This window comes from Nuphar pumila, chromosome 8, assembly GCF_984573655.1.
Source record: "Nuphar pumila chromosome 8, dmNupPumi1.hap1.1, whole genome shotgun sequence".
NCBI lineage: Eukaryota > Viridiplantae > Streptophyta > Magnoliopsida > Nymphaeales > Nymphaeaceae > Nuphar > Nuphar pumila.
This window is the reverse complement of record NC_143256.1, coordinates 33174778-33194316: the sequence shown is the minus strand read 5'-3', so window position 1 is coordinate 33194316 and position 19539 is coordinate 33174778. Positions and strand designations below refer to the sequence as shown.

The 19539-nt window shown below is 37.6% G+C and overlaps 1 protein-coding gene across 1 annotated transcript; it reads left to right on the top strand.

Moving 5' to 3' along the window:
• Positions 1–1788: 1788 nt before the first annotated feature.
• Positions 1789–6997, top strand: LOC149829889 (endoglucanase 12-like). The gene is made up of 5 exons (XM_090015329.1): positions 1789–2167; positions 2359–2669; positions 3546–4146; positions 4546–4718; positions 6587–6997. Exons 1-5 carry the CDS (start codon positions 1789–1791, stop codon positions 6995–6997), a joined length of 1875 nt encoding a protein of 624 aa, XP_089871455.1.
• The last annotated feature ends 12542 nt before the right edge of the window (positions 6998–19539 follow it).

Sequence of the window (19539 nt, the reverse complement as noted above, 5' to 3'; positions counted from 1 at the left end):
GAGAGAAGAGGGGAATACATATTGCAAGAGAGGACCCCCTATTCTTCCTCTACGTGAGGCTTTTAAAGAGGAAGAAGGGGTTTTGTTATTATTTTTACAAAAATGCTTCTACAATGTTCTAAAAAGGGGTTTTAGCTAAAAAACATTTTCCTAAAAACTCAAAATTCTACATTATTCAACCTAAACTACTTAAACTATCTAAAAATGTTGCGCCTATTTATTTTTTTCGAACCTAATCTACTTAAAATCTAACTACTAAAAGGAATACAAGTGATTAACTCGCAAAATAAAACTTGAAATTCATGCTTTTTCTGATATTTATCTTTTTCGCACATTTTCTCGAAACTAATGATAAACTTGAGATTTTAATATGATTTTTTATTGAATCATGCATAATTTAATATGAATTAAATGCTAAAATGTACGCATAATCAGTTATGGGCCTACAATATAAAACTAGATAGCTTCTCTGTTTGAGAAACTGTGTAGACCAAACAGGATCTACTTTGATATTTAGCTGAAAGCTCAAGATATTCTTCTTGAATCATTCATAGTCTTCAACTACATCCTTTTGTTGATCTGCATCAAATGGATCTAGTTTCAATTTGATTTAGTATGAAAAAGTCTATGAGGAGATAACCTTGATCTCTTGCTTCATCATCCTGCGCTCTATATATTGTTGACGAGGCATTCCAAACAAGCTCGGGGCAAGTTGGGTTTATGTGAGGTGGGTACATGTGATATTTGGATCTGAATGGAAGGTAATGCATGAAATGGTTTTGTTAGGATTGGGTTAACCAGATTTGGGTTTGGGTGGCCGATAATGGGCTTGATAAAGATTCACCGTGACCCGATAAAAAACATACTAGTCCATCGGACCATAATAGATTGGGTTAGATATTGAATCAAGCTTTGAGGGTAAAAGGCAGCTAATATTTTCAGCTTCCTTGAGAATTCAAATTATGAAGAAATTATTTTATCAAACCCATGAATCAAGTAAAGTAACCAAAATCTTATTAGCTGTTAGGAAGGTGGTGTAGGTTCAAATCTCATAAGTGTCATCCCTTGCACCAGCTAAAGCGTGGCGATTCCTTGAGGGCAAAGGTTTTTACGTTGCCAGTAGAGCAACCGTAAGTACGACAGGAAAGAGAGCATGGTTAGGTCTCTCATGAGAGTGGTTTCTCCGTGTAAATATAAAAAAAAACAAAATCCTATTGAATCAAATGGACAGCAATGAAAACCCACTAAGGACATTTATAGAAAAAGTTGGCAAAGAATCACGAAGAAATCAAATCAATAAATAATTTCCCAGAAAAAGCATCATGAACGAAGAAATTCTGGCAGCTCAGAAAGGAAATAAAGTAACTATGTCATAAATGAGAAAAACCGTCATAGAGATAGGCAGTGCACAAGAGGAAGATGGAAGGTGCAACGCGCAAGCAAAAAGAGGATGAAGAGAAGCGGCATGCGCAGGAGAAGGATAAGGGGTTAAAGTAGGACGGTGAAAGGTAACTGCTAGTGCACCCACCTGCATAAAGTGAGATTCTGGAATACCAAATATACGGAAAGAACTAGCTGCCCAAAGAGAGAGAGAGAAGGGGTGGGGGAGGGAGGAAGTCGCCATGATCGCGCAAGATTAGAAGATGAACCTGAAAGGAGTTGGTGGTGTCTAGAATTGGGGAAGAAGGGCAGATATAAGGAAGAAGAGTTGTAGGTGGGAAGAGAGAGAGAGAAAGAGAGAGAGAGAGAGAGAGAGAGAGAGAGAGAGAGAGAGAGAGAGAGAGAGAGATGCATTCTGTGAACTATTGGGGAGGATCTTTTGAAGTTGATGCTGACCATGTAGCCGAAGATGAACGTAGTAGAAACATGGATATGGATCCGTCTTCCTTGACTTGTCGTCGTGATCAGCTGGATGAGATACAGCAGGGTTGGCTCTTGGGCCCTCGGGATGACAAGAGGAAGAAGTACGTGGACTTAGGGTGCATAGTCTGCAGTCGAAAGGCCTTCAAATGGACGGTGTGGACGGTTCTGATAGGCGTGGCCGTCATCGTGTTGCCCATCGTGGTGTCCAAGAGTCTACCAAAAGCCAAAGCGCCTCGTCTCCCTCCCCCTGATAATTACACACTGGCCCTCCACATGGCTCTCCTGTTTTTCGATGCGCAGAAATGTATGCTCTCTCTACGTGTGTGTTCTCTACGTGTGTGTGTGTGTTGAGGCTCATGTGCAAGTTTTGTGGTAATCATCATCATCATCATGATCACTCTTATCATCTTCATGTGTACCTCCAAAGGCACTGTTAGTTTTTGTAGACTTGTTTTTTATTATCATCAAATTTAATATCAATTGTTAATTTTGTAGCGGGGAGATTCACTGCTGGCAATAATCGCATCCCCTGGAGAGGGAATTCTGGCTTGAAGGACGGCTCTGATCTGACGGACGTGAAGGGAGGGCTGGTGGGTGGCTACTACGATGCGGGTGATAACATCAAGTTTGGTTTCCCGATGGCCTTCTCCATGACCATGCTCAGCTGGAGCGTGGTGGAGTATGCAAACAAGTACAAGGCCATGGGCGAATATGACCACATAAGAGAACTCATCAGATGGGGAACAGACTACATGCTCCTCACCTTCAATTCGTCAGCGCCTACTATAGATCACATCTATAGCCAGGTAGCTAGCTAGATATTAATGAAACCTTTCGATAGCCAAAATGGATTTTACGCACATTACCTTGACTTCCTAGAAAAGGTGGACCTAATCATGTTTCTTGCCCTGCCATGTTCAATTAGAATAATGGAGAAAAAAATATCTGGCATATACCGAGCTTACAGTGCATTTTTGGCTTTATTAAACTATTCAATACAAAGTATGTCCCGTACACTAATTGACTGCATCCATCTTATTTTACAGGTTTCATTAGGGGTATTTTGATCAACATGTTCATATGTCCAAGTTTTTTTCGACAAGTTCATATGTCCAAATTGGTCATCATATATTCTATTTTGCTAGTCGATCCTAAATTTTGGCTTCACCTTATGTGAACTAATAAGTTGATCTTTTCTTTTTTCTCAAAAAAAAAATGATAGGCATCAACTGGCCATCCATGACTCCTTTTCTTTTGGTGACCATAGTATACGACACCCCCACTTGCTGCCTTCTGTTGACTAGATAGATCAATGCAACATGATATTTTCATATGTGCACATGTGCACTTGCTGGATATCACTTGATTGAATATCCCATCCCCACTAACTTAGGCGTCATTTTTCATGCTAAAAGCAGAAAGATATTCAGTCTTAGATTAGGCAAAAGTAGCGACAGCCCAGCAAAAAACAAGTAATTAATCTGGCAGAATATTGCAATCACCGGGCTCACTCATCAAGTTGTCTGCGGTGTACAACACTGTCATTCTGTCTTCATTCGCCAAAACTGTTTATTCCGACTGAAGGTGGTGGCTTTAGTACTAGCACTATTACTATACATGTTTTGTTATTGTGGTATTTTGAATGATGACATGAACAATTGCATGTGTACGACTCCTTCCAGGTGGGTGCTGCTACAAGTAACAGAGGCACAGAACCAGACGACCACTACTGTTGGGAGAGGCCGGAGGACATGGATTACAACCGTCCAGTGCAAACCACGACTTCCGGCGCAGATTTAGCTGGAGAGACGGCAGCAGCACTTGCGGCCTCTTCCATCGTCTTTGAAGACGATCCTGCCTACTCAAAGAAGCTCATCAATGCTGCAGAAACTGTATTCCAATTCTCTCGGGGCAATGGAAGACAATCCACTTACAGCAAAGATAACCCCGCAATTGATCGCTTCTACAACTCCAATGGATACTACGATGAGTACATGTGGGGTGGCACTTGGTTATATTATGCCAGTGGGAATATATCGTATTTGGATTTTGTGACTAGTCCACGGATAGCCCGTAATGCTCAAGCAGTAGACAACTCGTTGGATTTGGGGGTGTTCAGTTGGGACAACAAGATCCCAGCAGCACAACTACTCTTGTCTAGATATAGAATTTTCTTGAACCCTGGTTACCCTTATGAAAACATGTTGCAAGCTTACCAGGAGGAGCTGGATTCCACATTTTGCTCTTACCTTCACCAATTTAATGCTTTCAATTGGACAAGAGGTCTCTCTCTCTCTCTCTCTCTCTCTCTCTCTCTCTCTCTCTCTCTCTCATAGTGACCTCCGTGATCGAGCTAAGTTTGACATTTTAGCATAGGATGGTTGTATCCTGCCGATATATGGAGTTTGCCTATGATGGGCGCGCATCTTGCGCGCAGCAATTTTAGCCTTGTGCTTAACAAAGTACAAGGCCCCAGTACTGGATCTAGTTCTCTGATATAAAAAAGACCACTGGTAGTTTTACCCATTCTTTGTATCAAATTATGCTCACTGCAATCGAACAAATGATAAAAAACGGATGGTAAGCTTGGATTTTTTTTTCCTAATCAAAGACGCGTACTTGGTCTCCTCCAAGCCCATCATCAAATCAATTTCGTAAAGAGTTTTGCGTGAAATGCTGCAGGTGGTATGATCCAGCTGAACCATGGTCGGCCTCAACCTCTTCAGTACGTGGCAAATGCTGCATTTCTGACTGCGCTATATAGCGATTACTTGAATGCTACAGGTGTTCCTGGTTGGACCTGCGGCCCCTATTTCTTCTCCTCACAAGAACTTCGGAAGTTTGCCATCTCCCAGGTATATACTTGGTCATTTTTTTCTTTATTCCTTTAATCATCATCTTCTTCTTCTTCTACTTCTTCTTCTACTTCTTCTTCTTCTTCTCCTCCTTTTTCCCTTTTATGTGCAAATCAGCCAAACCTCACTTCTTCACCCTTTTTTCTCTTTTGAGAAAAAAAAAAAACCTTGATACTCCAGATTTTATTTTTTTTGCATTTAACCTCGCAAATATTTGATTGAAAGAAAGAAAATCTCATTAATTCAGTAGTAAACAACGGTTAACTGGTGACAAAAAGTCACAACCATACAAAAAAAATAACAGCAGAAAACAGAAAGTCGAAACAGTTGAGATCAAAGAGGGACACGCGCTCTACAAAGCAGAGTTTACATTAGGGCACCTTCAATGCTTATTTGACCAGCTTTCAAAGACATCAATGATGCATATAGACTCGAAAACGAGTAAACCTACAGACCTAAAGAGCTAGTTGCGGCTGAAGCACGATGCATCAGTGAGGAAGATACTTGTTTGAAGTCTAAACATCCCCCATTTGAACCCCATGAAAAGCATCAGGGGTGTTCAATTCCAGCATCAAAGTTAGGCTTCGGAGTGACGTTAGAGCAGGAACTGTCACCCTGAGCGTCTCTCCAATGTGTTCCTTTTTCCAAATGCTATGGTGGTGCCTGTAGTAAACAAGGTTTAGTCAATGCAAACCCAGACACCTGCCGGATTTGTGATGCATGCATATGTGTCGCATTCTGTTCAGTTTCAAATAGTGCCTGAATCCTGTTACCGATCTAATTCGGTCTAAATAGAATATGGACCTGACCCAATCTAAACTGGACCCGAGTCTGACCCAGTTTGAACTGAACCCAGTTCAAACAAGACGTGGGTCTGACCCGGTCCAAACAGGACTATGGTCAAACCCGGTCCAAACAAGACCCAGAGTCAAACCTGGTCTGAACAGGACCCAGGTTGAAACCGATCCAAACAAGACTCGAGTGGGACCCGGTCTGAACAGGACCCGGGGCCACACCGAATCAAAACCCAAACCCAGAACTTAAATGGTTTCGGGTCTAGTCTGGGGATCAGCAGGACCCGGTCCAAACAAGACTCGAGGCCACACCGGATCAAACCCAGACCCAGTACTTAAATGGTTTCGGGTCCAGTCCGGGGATCAGCCGGACCCAGTTTCGGGCAAACTCGATCCACCCATATGGGTTTGGATTGGGCCCATTACCGGGCCAAAATACCCGGTCCAAAAAGCAAAACCCGTTAGGGTTAAACAAAACATAGAAGCGATTTTTGGTTTCTGAAAAATCAGAAATCAAAAAATGCCGCTCTCATTTGGGGGAGAGAAGTTGAAGAGCCTCACCAGAGTCAGCGACCTCCAGCAAGGCGCCATGGAGCCAGCGGACGTTACCGGGGACGTCATGAGCCGACAACCGTCCACCTGACAGCAGTGCTAGCGAAACCGACAGAGACCGACGGTCGCCCATCTCACCCCACAGCAATCCATGTCGTCGTTCAATGGTGACCCACGTTGTAGCACATCAACAGACACCGGCGGCCAGCCGTTTCACGGTGACAATCAAGTCTTTCAGCTCCCCGGCGATGGCCACCATCTAAAATCCCAGCCTGACGGCTGAGAGGAACAAGAAAAGGGGCTCGCCGCCCTGGATGCCGCGTAATGCCGGACATATATATATATATATATATATATATATATAGTGCAGTGCAACTACCAGTTCAGTTTTGTTGAGCATCAATCCCGCGTGTGATGGACTCTCATCGTTTTCCAAAAAATGCTGAAAACCCTAAAAACCAGGCAAAAAACCATGTTCTCTCTCTTGCACACTGACACATGATGGTGATGATGGTGGTACAGGTGGACTACATCATGGGTTCAAACCCAAAGAAGATGAGCTATATAGTGGGGTGGGGCTCCAGGTACCCCAAGCATGTCCACCACCGTGCAGCCTCCATCCCTTGGGACGACACCAAATACACGTGCACCGGTGGATGGAAGTGGCGAGATTCTTCCAACCCCAACCCCAACCTTCTCACAGGTGCCATGGTTGGAGGCCCCGACCGTTTTGATGACTTCCAGGATGTCCGCACCAACTATAACTACACTGAGCCTACCCTGGCTGGCAATGCTGGTCTCGTCGCGGTGCTAGCTGCTCTCTCAGGTAGTGCCGGAGGCGGCGTCAACCACAACAACATCTTCTCGGGCGTCCCTCCGCTCTATTCGGAATCCCCTCCACCCCCACCACCGTGGGTGCCCAAGCATAAGTAGCCAACCCCCTCCATGTGAAGTGAGTGTTGGCCGCGCGCAATGTGTTTTGGTAAATGATCATGCATGTAAGAGTAGGACCAACCCGGCCCCCCCTTTGAAGAAAGCATTTAGAAGATAATTTGGCCCACTTTTATTATAATTTTATTTTTCATGGTAGGCGTTTGAGAAAGTATAAATGGTTGGAATTGGTTTGGATGTGGACAGTTGGTTCTAAATCAGATATAATTGTTTATGGCATAATTCAGTTTCCATATCCCCCATTTGGAGACCGTCTCAAATAGGGACAGCCCTTAATTCATGTTCTGGGTCAGCTTAGCTAATTTTTTGTTTCATTTTTTTTGGATCTGATTATACATGTGAAAGTAGTTGAATCATTCAAGAGGTTCCCAAAACCGTTCATCTCTGGGGCATCTGCAATTGACTAAAAACCCACATGCCTAATCACGTGCTTATTCGTGTACTCTTTGCATTTGAGGAATTTAATGGAATTGTACAAGTTAATATAGCACAGAAGAACTTTCTTTTGTCTCTTGAAACCTTTGTGAGGGGTTACGTGTTTTATGCTGGCCATGATGCTGCTTGTTTAAATTAGCACCAGAAGTAGAGTGGACAATCAAGATGAAGATTGATGAGAGGGTGGTGTGTGTTCTCCCCCGAAAACGGCTGTTAGCTACAGTGCATGTTCGGGGGTCTCAATGAGCGCGACGTATATAAGCACATGGGGCTCGTATTCTCATGTGTGTCGGCATCACTTAGCGTCGGAGTCCGGTACGGTTGCAAAGACTTAAGTACCCTTTCTTGCTATTCTTGCCATGAAATGACGGTTTGAAAAAATGACAAAAATGTCCTTTATTCAAAATAAAGAAAATGATTTCGAGAAAAGGACAAAAATGTCCTTCAAGAAAGTCGAGGATGATGTTAACTCCTCAAAGTCCAAACGTTTCGTTGTCGCCCTAAGCAGTAAACTTTTGCACCATCTGCTTAAACAGGAGCTTCCTTTGACGATGCAAACTTTGCCATCGGAGTAGCAGTCTTTGTCATCGTCTCAAGTTGAGGTTCCCGCCTTGGTTTTTAGCTTGTGTTACAACATATCCGCCTTCTCATTCCTGCCTTGTGTTACAAAATATTCTCAGGTTCGATCATTGGTGGGTGTCATAGGCATTTGTCAGCCATCTCTTTTTACAGTCTTTTTTTCTTTTTCATTGTCGTTAGGCATTATGGAAGAAAGAAATGACGCACAAACATTCTAACAAGTGTCATTAAGGTGTCGTGAGTACCTTTCCATGTCATCATGCTATCGTTGAAGAACATATGTCATTGTGAGTGTCATTAAAGCATTGTTTTTGTTATTGCAGGTGGATCTTGTCCTTTCGATGGTTGGAAACTTAACGATATTTGTAAGACGCTGGAACCTATTGACAAGAATGCTTATTTATAGATGCGTGGAAGGGCCTCTACCCCATCCGGCATCCTCCATTCACTCAGTATATGCAATATATCGCAAATCACGGTTGTAGTAACATACTACCGATTTGTGAGATATTGTTTTGTTTGTTAATATCGATTTGTAAGCTATTATGCTGAATTTCCGTATCGATTTGTAATATATTTTGCGACATGTATATCAATTTGTAAGATATTATATATTTTGTAGTGTCGATTTGTAAGCTATTATGTTGAATTGCCGTATCGATTTGTAATATATTATGTGATATGCATATCGATTTGTAAGATATTATGTATTTTCTAGTATCGATTTGTAAGATATTTGTAGAAAGACTTTTAAAATGTGTGTGTGCAGAAATACATTGTTATGCGCTTGCAGTGGCGATTTTTGTATTCAAATCGCATCTCATTTAGTGATTTCTATTGAAATCGCTTCACAACATCGTAGATATAATTAAATCGCTATCGTCAACACACATATACGATAAATCTTTTCTTTTATTGGCATGGTAAGTAACAACTCGATGCATAGTATAAGCAAATAACAAATCACCATTGATTTTATATTGTGATTCATTTAATCATTTCTTTGACTTGCTCAACCTTATCGGTATCCATTGTTATATGCATCTTGAATAAATCGTAGTTAACATATGCTCTTACTAACGCAAATTGATATCTTGCTTATAACAGTGGTGCACTTATCATCTTGTTGTAATAAAGATGATCTATCTCAATCATTTGAAAGATATGGAGAAGTGAACATCTGTACTAATGATGTACCTCAAGAAGTGAACATGTGCACTAATGATGCACATGATAACAAGGGTGCAGGCATTTGATTCACTCTTGACTTGAATGTTTCAACAGAAGAAATGCAATTCGATAATGAGGTAGACGATCGAAGGACAAAGGGTGGACTAAAATTGGTTCACAAGAAAAGGTCTAAGAAACAACCAACCTCTAAGCAAAAGCAACTAAGTCCTTCGCATGAACAAGTATGTAAGACATTATATTGCTTCCCATGTAAATTGCATTACGTGAAGCAATATCTAACTTGTGTAATTTTCAACATGCAGCAATACCCTAAGGACGTAAATTTCAACATGCAGCAATACCCTACGGACGTAATTTCCAACATTATAACCTTCAATCATCCTGACCAATTTTTTCAGAATGATAGCTTCAGTTTTACAAGTCTTTTGGTATGTAATCAATGTTGGAAGGATGTTTGCATTTCTTGTGAAACTTAATGTAGTGTCTTATATTGTTCTGTTTCATGACAGACTCAGATCAATTCGAAAGCGAGCTATGAAACACATGAATTGCATGTGAATTCTGTTTAAGTCTTACCATAAAGTTAGTTGTCATGCCTCTTTGCATGACCCAATTTCCACATTGTCAGATTTGTTAATAGTTTAACAAAACAGGAGGTGAATATGCTTATACACTGGATGGTCTTATTAAGAAAGAGCTTTTGGATGAAGCCATTTTCATGAATCGTGAGCCACAAAAATAGAATTGTATCTTTCACATGTATTAAAAATAGAACTTTTGTTTGATAATGTATCTTTTACATGTATAAATCCATGTAATATGTATCATTCACATGTATAAATCGTAGTTAGTGAAAATTGGGTTTGAAAATCAGGAATTGCATGTGAACTCAGTGTTTATACAATTAGTGAAAATTGTTTTCTCATCTAGCCTCCACATATACAAATCATTATATATAAACTATATCATCCATATTGTATGGGAGGGCCTCCACAACACCCGATATTGTTTGAGAATAATTCGTTCTCAAACAAAGCCACACGATGTACAGACTTAGTAAAGAACAAATCGCGAATAATTCAACGATACAAATCGATGTAACTAAACCCTACACTCGAAACCCTAAACCCTACTATCAAAACCCTAAACCTAAATCCATATTATCTAAACCCTAAACCCATAACCCAAAACCCAAAACCCAAAACCCAAAACCCAAAACCCAAAACCCAAAACCCAAAACCCTAAACCCTAAACACTGAACCCTAAACCCTACTACCTAAACCCTAAACCCTAAACCCTAAACCATAAACACTATAAGAAAAACGCTAAGTACTGACGAAACTTTGCGACGGAAAAAATCCGTCGCAAAGTTGCGACGGAAAAAATCCGTCACAAAGTTGCGACGGATTAGCGAGTGAAAACCAGTCATCGCAAACATGTTAAATATTTACGAAAGTAGCGATGAAAAGTTTCCATCACCGAATCTGTCGCTAAGTAGAGACAGATTAGCGACAGAAGTTTTTTGTCACAAAACCAGTCGCTCTTAGCGACGAAAATAATTCTGTCGCTCCTTAGTAGCGGATATTGCGACAAAAATATTCTATCGCTAAATGTCCATGTGCTTAGCGACGAAGTAGCGACGGAAATATTTTCGCCGCTAATTGTCGATTTTAAGTATCCTAGGGCACAAAATCAAATTTTTTTACGGGTGTCACGCCTCTCTCTCTCTGACCCACGCTGCGTCAGGTTTCTTCTCTCCAGCAACCCTCTCTCCGGCTACCCTCTCTTCGCCATCCCTCTCTCCTGGTTTCGGTCAGCTGCTTTTGCCTCCGTCTTCTGAAATCTGACAACCCTCTCTCCGGCAACCCTCTCTCCGGCATCCCTCTCTCCGGCATCCCTCTCTCTGGCTACCCTCTCTCCGCCATCCCTCTCTACGAGTTTCAGTTGGCTGCTTTTGCCTCCGACTTCTGAAATTGTGGTATGGACTCTAGGATTTGGATCATCTAAATTTTATGGATTTAGATATGTTTGCTGATGTTGCATTGCATTTTGTTAATCATATAGATCTCATGTTCTTCCTTCTCGCTTTTCTGGAATGATAGTTTGTCATTTACTACCTATATTTTCTAAATCATATAGGTTTCTTTGATATAAATGCATCTTTCATGTGAGAAATTTCATTGTGGCTGACCCCAATCAACTTAGTTTTCTTTAAAATTAATCTTATTTTAGGGATTTTGTGTGTTTATTCATGCTATTTGCTCTCCTTCATGTGAATGGTTGTGAATGTAGGATTTTAAAAATTTGTGTAGTATCTTTAACAAAGTATTTTAAAGTTTTTTTTTGTTTATTCATGTTATTTAATTTCTTCCATGTAAATGCATGTGATTGCAAGATATTTAATTGTGATGACACAATTTTCTAGGAGTTTTGTATAGCTAAGCTCATTGAGTATAATGTTCGGTTTGGGGATCCTGAATGCCAAGTAAATGCTGATGCAGCCTGTTTTTCTTTTTCCCTTATAGGCATGCAGGAAATCTGATTGACGATGTCATATGCAAAACCTGTACCTAGTGCCAATCAAAATAGTTTTTTCTTGTTCTCATCATCATCATCAAAGCCTTTTCCATCCACATGGGATGGGCATCTAAGTGTGTCTGGCCAAGGATGTATGTTTGTGTATATGGTGTAATAAGACAAAATTTAAGCATAAAATATATTTTATTTAATTCTCTTTGCCCAAAAAAGGATAAATGCTATGTTTAATTCTCTTTGCCCACTTTTTTTACTTCTTTTTATCTTTAAATTTGGTTATTTATATGATTTTAAGTTATTTTTGCATTTTCATTAACTTATGTTATTTGTTTCTTGTAATTTGATTTCATGTGAAATAGCTTATTTTAATATGATTGTGTGCTTCTCCTATACTGAAACTTGTGATCGTTCTCTTTTGATCAGATTTGAATCTAGAGTCAACCCTCCTCCCCCTCTTTTCCTCTCGTGTTTCAGACATCTCCGAACATCATATTGTGTATTTAGTTATGCATTTGCAACTTACCTATGGCATACTTAGTCATACATGTACTTCATACATTAGTTCATTGCGTGAATTTATATCATATAATACTCTTAGTCATGTATTTTCATCATACATTAGACATTGCATGCATTTACATCACATTGCATATTTAATCATGTATACATTAGCCCATTGTATGCATTTACAGCCCATTGCATTTTTAATCATGCATAAATTAGTTCATGACATGCATTCATCATACATCATATATATATATATATATATAACACAAACTGCATACATAGATATAAATTTTTCTAAAGTTTTTGCACATATACATAACTTCAAGCTGTGGGTATATGCATACAATTTTTTTTTCTTTTCCAATGTTCACTTTTTTTTTGTTAATAGCATGCCCAAATAGGCTTGTTGGTTTGGATCTGGTCTAAACCACACCAGGTTCAGACATGATCTGTTTAAACCAAAGTCGAGTTTAGGTCTGGTTCTGAACAGGCCGACGATTCAAACCTGACCTAAACCAAACTCGGTTAAGGTCTAGTCTGAATCAGCTTGGGTCATACCTAACTTGAACCAAACTTAGTTAATGTCTAGTCTAATCTGGGCCAACAACAAGATGAAACATATTATTATTACTATTATTTTTGTATATATGTATTTTTTAAAGTAAGACCAACCCGCCCCTTGTAGGTCGGATGTCTAGGACTCTTGGGTGGTTCCACATTTGGAACCCACCGTTGGTCTATCCTCGAATTTGGGTATGTATTGCATATGTGCATATACATATGTTTTTGAAATTTTTTACAAGTGTATGCATGATGATTAACATGTATCAACATGCATCTACATAGGAAAGCCATATTAAAATGCAATATACAATCAAACTAAATATGATCATGCATTAAAGTGAAAAACCAACATTAAAATCAAAATACATGAGATTTAACTATGAACATATCTTAAAAATGAAAACCCACCATTTAAAATTTAAAATACATAAAATCTAACTATGAACATGTATTAAAAATAGAAATCTACCATTAAGAATAAAAATGTGTGAGATTTAAGTATCAACATATATTAAATATAGAAGACCACCATTTAAAAATCAAAATACATAAAGTCTAGCTATGAACATGGGTTAAAATAGAGATCTATCATTAAAAATCAAAATACATGAGATTTAACCATGAACACGTATCAAAAATAAAAATTTACTAGTAAAAATTGAAATGCAAGAGATTTAACCATGAACATGTATTAAAAATATAAATCTATCATTAAAAAACTAAATACATAAGATCTAACTGTGAACATGGGTTAAAATGGAACACTACCATTGAAAAATCGAAATCCTGTTGAGAAACTCGGTTTTGATGTCACATAATATGATACACTGTCTCATTTGATTTTATATGATATGATAATATGTCCTCTTGAAATAATGTTATATTATGACTGAATATGTTTTGCCATAAATCTAACGAGTATTTGATGCAAGGATATCTCACCCAATAAGGATGGAGACCTCCTGTTCAAGTACAACTATGGTGCAATCATACTCCTTGAAGAAAAAGCTTGATGAGCCATGCATTCCTAAAGTTCAAATGAAGAAATCGGCTACCTCAAGATGAAGACTTTTTTCTTCTTTAGAGTCATATGTAACAGAACCTTCAGGAACTTGCATATTGCATATTACATACTCATTCATAAACACTATATCATAAAAGTATACGATAGTTTCAAAAAGCTCTTTTTTGAAAACCAATAATTGTACCTTCTTACAACCTTTTATGAAAAAGATATTTTTGTCATATAATAATTGTACCTTACACTATATACAAGACAACATGAAAAAAGGAATGTAGGAAAAAGACAAAAACATAAAATCGGCTACATGGAGAAAACAAATATAATATGTTTTTGAAAAGACTCTAGTTTCCCTCTTTAAAGAAATATTTTTAATATAAGAAGAAGACAAAAACATAAAATCGACTACAAAAGAAAAACAAATAAAATATGTTTTAAAAAGACTTTAGTTACCTTCTTTAAAGAAATGTTTTCTTAAATATAAGAAGAAGACAAAAACATAAATCGGCTACACAAAAAAAAAACAAATAAAATATGTTTTTTGAAAGAACTCTAGTTACTTTTTTATAACCATAGAATGTCGACTTACTTGAAGTCATCATTCTCTTTACAAAGCATTAAATGCCTCCTGTAACAAATCCTTGTTAATATCCTTCTCAAAGAATGTCGACCTTCTTTTGGTCCTCATTCTCTCTGGAGACTTTGAAATACACAACATAAAGAAAACACTTGACATGACTATGTACAAATAAATATCTCAAAGCACTCATTGTACTTACACTCATTTAAAGCAAAGAAGTACTAATGTACCTCAAATCATTAATTAGAATAAAGACAAAACTACAACCCAACGTTCAATGTACTATTGTAAGAAATAGACTTTTTACATAAAATATGTATTACCTAAAATATTACAACGACCAGTGTACCCTCTATTATACTTTTATGGAAAAAGGCATTCTTGAATTTATCTAAAAGATATTTTTTGAAATGACATAATATTTCACATTTCAAAAAGTTACAATTCCAAAAATGTAACGACTACTTTTTAAAAGCTATATAAACACACTCAAATAAACTATTCAGACATGGAATGGAATAGACGTGTGAGCTTACAACGAAAAAAAAATCTATTCGATATTTGAAAATAGAGCCTTGAAAAAGAAAGAGAAAAAGGAAAGAAAGAAAAGAGAAAAAGTCAAGTCCAGCTCTTTGACAAAGAGTGTCCTCTGAGTGACAAACAGAACATTCTGAGAATCCTTCATTCGTGCATTCATATCATTCTGAAGGTTCTATAGGAAGTATTGTAACTCTGTTATTCACTGTATTCCTTCTTTGTTGAAAGAAGTAGACCTCTGTGAAAGAGAGTGTTGCCCTTCTCTGTTGAGAGAAGAAGACCTCTGTGAAAGAGGGTGTTGTCCTTCTCTGTTGAGAGAAGAAGACCTCTGGGGAAGAGGGTGTTGTACTATTTATCCGGTGACTCGGATGTTATAGTGGAAAGCTTAAGTGGTTTGCTTGAGGACTGGATGTAGGTCTGGATACTGACCGAACCAGTATAAATTCTGTGTTTTATGTGTTGTGCCTTATTGCTTAATTATTTTATTTTTTTGATTATTATCATATTTCACTATTCACCCCCCCTCTAGTGGAATTTCATTTAGTATCAGAGCAGGTTTGCTGGTTTCGACGTAACAAGTCTTCCAGCACAAATGACATATACTTCCTATGCTCGTGATATTGAAGGTCAACACGCATCTCGTCCTCCTTTCTTCAATGGCTCCAACTATGGATACTAGAAGTGCAGAATGGCTATATTTCTCAAATCCATAGATTTTGCTGTATGGAAAATTGTTGAGCATCCATACATATCTCCATCCGCAGACTATAGCTTATGGTCTGATGAAGAAAAGAAAATGGCAAACCTAAATGCAAAGGCTATGAATGCCTTATATTGTGCCATTGATCAAAACGAATTCAATAGAATATCTATATGTGAATCTGCATATGATATTTGGCATTCTTTGGAAGTTATTCATGAAGGAACCAACAAAGTGAAAGAAGCCAAAATTTTATCTCTTGTTAGAAAATATGAGTTGTTCAAAATGAACAAAGATGAACCCATCACAGAGATGTTTACCAGATTCACCAACATCACCAACGATCTGAAATCTCTGGGTGTAACATATTCCCAGACTGAAAAGGTGAAGAAAATCTTGAGATCTCTCACAACTGATTGGGAGAAAAAGACTACTGCTATTAAAGAAGCTCAAGATTTATCTAAGCTTACTTTGGACGACTTAATAGGCAATCTTATGGCCTATGAAGTCCACATGAAAGAAAGAAGGGAAGAAGAGCAACCAGTAAAGAAAACTCTAGCTTTCCCAGCCCTATCTGAGAATGAAGACTCAGATAAAGAATCAGAAATTGCGCTACTTACCAAAAAATTCCAGCGCTTCATGAGAAGGAACCGGCTTCCAAACAGGCACAAGGAAAGAAAAGATCCTAAAGAAAATCCCATGTGCTTTCAGTGTAATAAGCCAGGCCACTTAAAACGTGACTGTCCCCTTCTCAAAAGAAAGTCTAAGACTGAGGAACCAAAGAAGAGGTTCTTCAAGAAAAAGGCTCTGCATGCTCAATGGGATGATTCAGAACCATCCACTAGTGAAGAGTCAAGTGATGATGAAGCTGAAACTGCAAATATGTGCTTCATGGCAAACGAAAGTTCGGTAAGTGAAATCTCTGATTTTTCCTTTGAAGAACTTCTAGATGCTTTTCAAGAACTATTTGAAGAATCTAGAAAATTGAGTTTCAAAAATAAAGATTTAAAATCTGAAAATTTAAAGCTTTCCCAAGAGAATGAAAAACTCAGCAGTGAAAATTCTGAGTTGAAAAAGGAAAGTCTTATGCTTATGTCTGAAATTTCTTCTACTAGCTCCAAAACTAAAAATATGCAAGTAGAAATTTCAGAGCTAAAAAGTAAAACTGAGAACCTCATGAAAACGGTTTTCAAGTTTACTAAAGGTAAAGAGAACTTTGATAAACTCTTATCCTCTCAGAAGGTTTGTTTTTACAAGAATGGTATTGGCTACTCTTATTTTAAAAAACCTTCTTGTATGAATCAAAAGACCACGTTTGTGAAAAGTTCATCTGAACCAAATAAGGAGTATTATAATGATAATCTTTTTAACTCCTCTAAAGATATAGACAAACCCAAATCCAAATGGATATGGGTTCCAAAGTCTAACAAAAAAGGACCCGATTGGGTACCAAAAAGGAGATTTACTTAATGTTTTGCAGGCTCCAAAGAAGAAGAACAGATGGATACTAGATAGTTGAGGTTCAAAGCACATGACAGGACATCCAGACCTTTTTGCTGTTCTTCATCATAAAGAAGGAGGAACCGTCACCTTTGGAGATAACAACAAAGGTTTGATAATTGGTATTGGAAATATTGGTAACATAGATAAACCTCTTATCAAAGACGTTCTCTTTGTTAAAGGCTTAAAACATAACCTACTAAGTATCAGTCAAATGTGTGACACAGGTTATAATGTTAGCTTTAATCATGATGCATGCCTCATAGCAGACACCAATGAAAACATCATCTTAAAAGGTATAAGAAAGAATAATATATATGAACTATACCTAGAAAACATCACAGAACATTGTCTTATAGCTAATAATGACTCTCAACATTTATGGCACTTAAGAATGGGTCATGTAAATTCTAAATACATGTCTAAATTAGCTAAAAATAAGTTAGTACGTGGGTTACCCAAAATTTCTTTTAAAAAGGATTACTTTTGTGATGCATGTCAATTAGGAAAATTATCAAAATCATCTTTCAAATCAAAAAATATCATTTCAAGTAAGAGACCTTTAGAGCTTCTCCACCTGGATCTTTTTGGTCCTTCTAGAGTAGCTAGTCATAATCACAATAAATACATTTTTGTTATTGTAGATGACTACTCAAGATTTACTTGGGTAATATTTTTGAAAAACAAAAGTGACACGTTTTATCAATTTGAAATCTTATGTAAAAAATTACAAAACGAAAAATCGTGTTCTATTGTTAAAATCCGTAGTGACCATGGAGGAGAATTTGAAAATGAACTTTTTGAAAAATTTTGTAACTTGCATGGTATTTCTCATAACTTTGTCTTTCCTAAAGCTGCACCTCAAAATGGTGTAGTAGAAAGAAAGAATAGAACCCTTCAGGAATCTGCCAGGACTATGCTCCAACACAATAATCTTGCAAAATCTTTTTGGGCAGAAGCTGTTAATACTGCATGCTACATAACAAATAGAGTTCTCATTAGACCCTTATTAAATAAAACTCCCTATGAACTATTCTATGATAGAACTCCAAGAATAGACTATTTCAAAGTCTTTGGATGTAAATGCTTTATCCTAAACACAAAAGATAGCCTAGATAAGTTTGATGCTAAATCTGTTGAAGGCATATTCTTAGGATATTCAAGTCATAGTAAAGCATACAGAGTTTTCAATAAGAGTCATAATACTATTGAAGAATCTATGCATGTTAGTTTTTGTGAATCTATTGATCAATCTGTTCATATACAAGCTAATGATGATGATGTTGAAAGTACAGATTTATTTTTAGATAACACAGCTAAGTCTAATGAAGATGATCATCAAAGAACCTTTGTCGATATCAAAGATCATCCTCAAAAGCAGATTTTAGGAGAACTAACAAAGGGGGTTCAAACTAGAGCTCAGCTAGAACGGATTGCAAACATGACATTCATTTCTCAACTTGAACCAAAGAAGATTGATGAAGCCATCATTGATGAGTTCTAGATGCTAGCCATGACTGAAGAACTGAATCAATTCCAAAGAAATGATGTTTGGGATCTTGTACCTAGACCAAAGAATCATCCAATCATTGGGACAAGATGGATCTTCAGAAACAAGCTAGATGAAGCAGGTAATGTTATAATAAACAAGGCCAGACTAGTAGCTCAAGGATACAACCAGGAGGAAGGTATTGATTTTGATGAAACATTTGCTCCTGTTGCTAGACTTGAATCTATTAGAATGCTCTTAGCATATGCAAGCTATATGGATTTCAAATTATATCAAATGGATGTTAAAAGTGCTTTCTTAAATGGTTTTATAAATGAAAAAGTTTATGTAAAACAACCTCCAGGATTTGAAAATGAACAATACCCAGATCATGTTTTTAAACTCAAACGTGCTTTATATGGTTTAAAACAAGCACCTCGTGCTTGGTATGATAGGCTTAAAACTTTTTTATTAAAAACTGGTTTTTCTGTTGGCAAAGCAGATTCTACATTATTTGTTAAAGTAGTGAATAATCATACCCTAATTGTTCAAATATATGTCGACGACATCATCTTTGGATCTTCTAACAGCACTCTTTGTGAAGATTTTTCTAAGTCCATGCAAAAAGAATTTGAAATGAGCATGATGGGAGAACTCACCTACTTTCTTGGACTGCATATCAAGCAAACCAAGGATGGAGTTTTCATCAATCAATCTAAGTATGCTCGTGAACTTCTGAAGAGGTTCAACATGAACTCAACTGCTTCAAAATCTACTCCTATGAGCACTACTACTGTTTTGGACAAAGATGAAGATGGTAAGTCTGTTGATACAAAGGTATACCGAGGTATGATAGGATCACTTCTTTATTTAACTGCTAGCCGTC

What these genes read in the sequence shown, in the direction of transcription:
- LOC149829889 (XM_090015329.1), top strand. Translation starts at nt 1,789, where the DNA reads ATGCATTCTGTGAACTATTGGGGAGGATCTTTTGAAGTTGATGCTGAC. An exon ending in TAGATCACATCTATAGCCAG is followed by an intron (nt 2,670 to 3,545) that starts GTAGCTAGCTAG and finishes GACTCCTTCCAG; the next exon opens with GTGGGTGCTGCTACAAGTAA. An exon ending in TGCTTTCAATTGGACAAGAG is followed by an intron (nt 4,147 to 4,545) that starts GTCTCTCTCTCT and finishes GAAATGCTGCAG; the next exon opens with GTGGTATGATCCAGCTGAAC.